The 6,014-nt window shown below is 39.7% G+C and overlaps 1 protein-coding gene and 1 pseudogene across 1 annotated transcript; both read right to left on the minus strand.

The window, feature by feature from the left end:
• Positions 1–964: 964 nt before the first annotated feature.
• LOC122074606 (oxygen-evolving enhancer protein 1, chloroplastic) lies at positions 965–2,298 on the minus strand. The gene is made up of 2 exons (XM_042639504.1): positions 1,971–2,298; positions 965–1,855 (listed from the first exon to the last, which is right to left on the minus strand). The coding sequence occupies exons 1-2, from the start codon at positions 2,208–2,210 to the stop codon at positions 1,100–1,102; spliced, it is 996 nt and encodes a 331-aa protein (XP_042495438.1). The 5' UTR covers positions 2,211–2,298; the 3' UTR covers positions 965–1,099.
• A 1,322-nt stretch (positions 2,299–3,620) lies between these two features.
• Positions 3,621–6,014, minus strand: part of LOC122072822 — a 13,632-nt pseudogene continuing 11,238 nt past the window's right edge.

Genomic DNA, 6,014 nt, shown 5'->3' on the forward strand with positions numbered 1-6,014 from the left:
TTTTCTAAAATAATCATATGGAATACCTAACTAAAAAGGTGAGAAAAAAAAAAAAAAAAACATGTCAATGCCATTCAAACTTGATTGTACTTGATTTGCTCAGTAAAAATTAAGTTTTATGAAATGGACAAAGAAAATAACTTGGTAAATTGAGCCATTGAGATAGACTACAAGTAAGTAGATATATATTTTTTTAAATACTTGGGGTTTTTATTTTGATCGCTAAGAAATAAATAGAAAAGAAAAAAATTAAATAAAATTTTGTATTGGGGGGGGAGAGATGAATCCAATGGACAGACACAGACAGGATATCTAAACAGTTTTTCAGGAAAATTCTAGATGAATCCAACTGATGAACTCAATGTAATCAAACAATTAATCCTTCAGAATTACGATTCCATAAAAAACTCATTCTATGGAATTATATCCAGAAATCAGTACATGCACCAACAGATTTATGCAACCAAACGCTTCGTAAAGCTTCTCCTCACAATCACATTTTTCTTTTGGAGTTGTTTCTCTAATGCCCTAGATATGAATGCTTTATGTTTTTTTACTGCTCTTTTGCAGTGGCCAAGTGACAAGCGACTCCATTTTAAGAATTGGTTTTCATTCATCATAGAGTGGTTCGGCCCAGCAGTAGCGAGAGCCTTCATGCACTACGTTGCCCTTCTCTTTTTAGTACGATCGCTACTTTTGTTCTGTGGTGGATGGGAGTTTGGGCATATCTTGCCAATGTTCCCCCATTGCTCCTCCCACCATGGCATCTCTCAACCAATCCAGACAATGAAAATACGAAGAAAAACGGGGTCATTCCTGGGTAAGCAAGACATGCCAATCTCACTGCAGGTTGCAGAAGCACAGAGGGCTTCATCTAAGATTGCGTTTCAGGGTTCTAGTTGAAGCTTTGAGCTGTATCCAACTCGATTAACACTTCACAATATTACAACAAGAAGGAAAAGAATTTACAGGCAAAGATATAATAAGCGTATCATACGATAGAGGTTACCAGCGCGATTAACAAAAGTTGATTTTACAACAACGAGGAAAAGGAAAAGAGGGAAATTCTACAAAAACAAAATCCCAATTCAAAGAAAATCTACTCGAGTTGGGCATACCAGATCCCCTGGATCTTCACATCCTTGGGAGTTTTCGCCCCTAAATCGGTATCAGAAGGTTGAATGCTCTCGAAAACTCCAATGACCTCTCCACTCTCAGGCTTGGTCTTGGTGACACTCAGACTAATCGTTCCCGTCGACGATTTAGTATTCTTAATGTTCTCCTTAACCAGTTCCTCCTCATCTCCTCTTCCACCGGCGGGCAACGCAACAGCGCTATCGTAACCAGTCGAACCACCTCTTCCCTTTGGGTCTAAGAAAGATGAACCCCTGTAAGACGGCACCAAGAACTGTCCCCCGAAGTTCTCCGGCTTTCCTGATGCTACGAGCTCCTTGATGGTGAAGAGGAAAGGCACACGTTCCCCTCCTGGGAGTTGAACAGTAACGGCGGCGTAGTCGATGCCGTCTTTCTCCTCGAACTTGACGGTGCCATCAGGGGACACCTCGAAGGGTCCCTCAATCTCGTCCAATGTGTAGGTCAAACGGGTCATGAGCTTCGTATTCTGGAACTCAGGTGGGGCGTTCTTGCTGACACCCTCGGCCTTGACAGTGAACGACGTTGGCTCCAAGCATAATTTCTTCATACTGTACTTGCCTGGCTTGAAGGAGAAGGATTCCGATCCGCCATCGATGGTTGGGCACTGGTTCGCGGTTCCTGTTCCCTTCACTTCCATGTATGTCTTGCTCTGGATTTCGTCGTAGGTTAGTCTTTTGGGCACTCCTTCTGCACCGGCTCCCTGTAACAAAAGAAATTTTGAACCCCATTTCAGAAATTCCCTGTTCATTGACTACTGATCTAGATCCTAAACTTCACTGAACCCAATCTGAGAAAAGGAGGAGAAAAAAGCGTACCGAAACGAGGAGGGCTGAGGTGGCGAGGGCAAAACCAGCAATCTTGGTGGCATCGACGCACTTTTGGGTCAGGTCTTTGAAGTCAGTCTGCAGAGAGCATGTCAGTCTGGCGGTGGAAGGCTCAAAGCCGAAGGCCTTGCAAATGCCCTGTGAGGATCTGAGGTGCAGACCATTTCGAGCTGATGCACCGACCTGGGTCGGCTGCATGAGCGTAGCCGCTGCTTGGAGAGAGGCTGCCATTGTTTCCGAGACCTTGATTGGGTTTGGATTGAATTCCTTCTTCACTCCCCTTTATCTCCTCTTCAGAGTAGAAGGGATTGTGGACGACAGAGAAGGAGGGAAGATATTAACGGGTGGCGTTCGTGCCACACGGATAAGAGATCGGATAAGGGGTTCCCTTATTGGCCGCTTCAAGCCAAAGAATCGGTGTCATTGTATGCCACGTCGATAATCATTTGTACTCGTGGATAAATAAAGGGAAATTTACAAGTGATATTTGTGATTTTATGCATATTTTTTGATCGGGGTTAGGTATGCCGCCGGCTTTCTTAGAGCTGGCGGTTCAACAAATGAGAGGGTTGCGATGGGATTTGGCTCATCTCCTGAGTAGTGATCGCCTTAGTCTTGTCCATAACTATCTCGATGATCATCACATGTCCAGGCGATGATCCAATGGTGCGAACTCCTCTTTCTCCGCATCTTTTTTGGCATCTTGTTCCCCGCACATCATTGAGCACCATTAAATTGTCGTCTGGACGCATGGCGAATGCCCAAGTAGCTATGGGTTAGACTGAGGAGATCACCGTTAAAGAGAAGAGCCGAATCTGTTACGATGGGGCATTGAAAACTTTTCCAAAGAAAGGAAAAAAGAGACTAGGCAAAGATTTGGGAATGCTAGGCATTTCTCTATTCTTTTTTTTTCTAAAGAAAGGGTCGGGCTCACTGCTAGGGCGCCTAGTTTTTGAAAAATGACCTCAATGTCCATTTCATCTCAACCTTTTATTGGTTGAGCCGTTAGCTTCAAGGAAAACTAGCAGTGCCTAACCCTCTCCCCTCTTATCCCATAATTATCTCTTTTTCTTTTTTTTGGTAAAGTTATCCCAAAGTTATCCCATAATTATCTGAGACATGGAATCGGTTTGCCATATACTTTTATCTTGTAATGTTACTAGACATTTATATTTTAGTCCGGCGGACCTCTAGGATTGCAAACTGTACACTTACAGTTAGCCTCTTCTTGAATGGATAAACCAAGGTTACTAGTATGTCTGTTGCTGCAATTGCCTGTTATTTTATTTAGATACTTAGGATTTAAATTACCTTTCTCTTCAAGTTTTTTAATCATTGTTAGTCCTTGTTTTCAACTAATTTTATGTAACATAACGTAAAGGACAAAATGGCCACCTCACTTTTCATGAAAGGTAAAAATCTCACCCCTATTGATGTTTCTAAGAGCTCTTTGAGAACCTTCTTCCCAATTTTCCTTTAAGGATGAAAACTGTTTGGCACATCGATGCTAGAACATACATTTAAGACTTAGGTTACCGTATGCATAACCAAAATTAAGTCATGGACCCAAGCACAATATTAGGGAGGACAGTCATCAAATAATATATTTTTTAACTATTATATTGAGAGGTACAAATATACTTCACAATTGAATGGCTTGAAGCTCCATTTTTTTATCGATGATGAAAAAATTCCAGCTTGAATCATGAAAAGCTCTAAAAAAATCATCAGAAAATGTTTCAATCCTAACTTCATTTATAAAATTTCTACATGCTTTACTGAATCTCCAACAACCAAGTGCTTGAAATCCAGCACATGTTGTTCATACCTCTCAAAGCTATTCCCAAACACCACCATCTTAGTTAAAAACGCTGCCTTCCAATTTGCTTGTAATAGATTGTCATACAAAACAGCCTCACAGGTGGCATAAAGAACATTGTAGGCTTCAATGCTTTTCTCTGTCCTTGCTCATTTACAGATAAAACTTGACAACCCAAAGCTTCCATGACCCTAGCTTCTGTAGTTGAAAGGACTGGATCAAAGATCAATATCTCCAATCCAATTGAACTTTCTCTTGATCAAGATTGCAAGGCCAAGCTGCAATCTTGGGGTTTCATATGATTCAATGCTGCCAATCCCATATATTACCATCTGCATCTTAGATTCAGAACCCAGAGCCTTAGAAAAGTGGCCAATGATTTGAGGAGCTTGGATTTGATTGAGGAAAGTATGGTAGAATTCAGTTTTCTTGATGTCTCTATGCACATGTGAATCTTTTGCGTCAGTTTTGATTCTCTTTTTAGATCAATTTCAAGATCCACTGGTGTCCAAGGTTGTGGTTGTGAGTCTTGTGACTGTTGCTGCTGGTGATGACAAAGGGTTTTAATCTCGGAAAGATGGCTCCGCCTCTGTTTGCCTCGACGAGGTAGAACAACAACCCAGTCTTCACTGGGGCTTTGGGGCCTAAGAATTTTCAAAGTAGCAGCCATTGTTGCTTATGGACTCTCCTTGTTTTGAAGGAACCAGTGGAAGCCAGATATGTTCCCAAGTGCAGACTGTTTTCAAAGTAACCTACAGGCAAGAGAAACTGCATATTTTTATCAAAATCCACAAATCCAGGATATGCAAGGCCGCCCACAAATTTTCTTTTTTTTAAGAAGAACAAAATGGCTATTGTGTTTTTTATTTTTCATGAAACAGTTTGAAATATTTTCACAAATGACTAATATGGAGGGACAATCATTTTAAGTGAACAAGTCTCTTCTTTTCCCCACAATGGATACACATTACACGTGCATTTGGTTACTTTGACTACCTAGCAGGGCGTGGTTGGTGTACTCTGGAGTAAGTCCCAATCCATATTGTTTGGTCCATTTGTTCAAACATACTACAGATGGACTTCTAAAAAGAAATAACTTCAATAAAATAAATCAAGGTTATAGAATTTATTCTACACATAAGCATACTAAACCTATTTCTTGTTATAGAATCTATTTTATGTATTAATCCCCAAACGATTTCTATTTATGGCCCATAATTTATTCTCTGAAATGATTTCTCAGAAATAGGACAGAAACCGAAATAGAAATCATACCAAAGACAGCCTAAGTAGGCAACCAAGTAACATGAATTCTTTCACATGAATAAAATATAGCAATACCACAAACATCAACAAAATAGAGCAATAACACAAGTTCCTAGCTCAGATATACACATGGAATTTTAAAAAATCACACCAATACATTTTTGACATTGAGACCAAGCTCAAGATCATAAACTATCAGGGACTTATTGCTTTAGATATTCTCATTTCATATCCATTACACCCAGAAAATTGATAAATATTTTTTATTTAATAGTAAGCACAGTGGTGGGTGACAGAGGAAATGCTCATACAGTTCATAGAAGGGGTATGATCAACCTGTTGATTGTTGAGAATTTTCACTCGATATCTGAAATATGACTTTCTAGGAGCATTATAAACTGCAGTTCAAATGGTCCCTTATTATCAGCCAATATGGATAAGTTTTCCCAAATAGAAACCGCATAACAGTTATCTTGTATCCCATTGATACAACCATCTACATTCTACCATATTTCACTCTTCATATACATGGCAAGTGTGGATATACACAGTCATCTACCATATGCACTCTCCATATATATGGAAGGTGTGGATCTCTACCATTGTAAAACCATAATATATGGTAACATTGTGTTCTATAGATGGCATGTGCATATTTTGTAATTCTCCTAAGATAGTATCCTCATGTATATAAATAGGACTTATACCAATGAAAGATCTCAAGATATTCATTCACTATTCACTGTTCTAGCATGGTATCAAGAGCCAGGTACGACCACTGTTAGCAAAAACGCGTTTAAAACGCGGTTGGTGCTTTTGTACGTTTAAAACATGTTTTCCCGTATACAATACGGGAAAAAAGGGGAACGGCTAGAAAATCCGTTTAAAACACGTTTTAAACACGTACCCATATTTTAAGGGTAAAACAGGAATTTTTCATATTCATTAGA

This window comes from Macadamia integrifolia, chromosome 3 (genome assembly GCF_013358625.1).
Source record: "Macadamia integrifolia cultivar HAES 741 chromosome 3, SCU_Mint_v3, whole genome shotgun sequence".
Taxonomy (NCBI): domain Eukaryota; kingdom Viridiplantae; phylum Streptophyta; class Magnoliopsida; order Proteales; family Proteaceae; genus Macadamia; species Macadamia integrifolia.

What these genes read in the sequence shown, in the direction of transcription:
- LOC122074606 (XM_042639504.1), bottom strand. Translation starts at nt 2,210, where the DNA reads ATGGCAGCCTCTCTCCAAGCAGCGGCTACGCTCATGCAGCCGACCCAG. An exon ending in CCTCAGCCCTCCTCGTTTCG is followed by an intron (nt 1,856 to 1,970) that starts GTACGCTTTTTT and finishes CTTTTGTTACAG; the next exon opens with GGAGCCGGTGCAGAAGGAGT.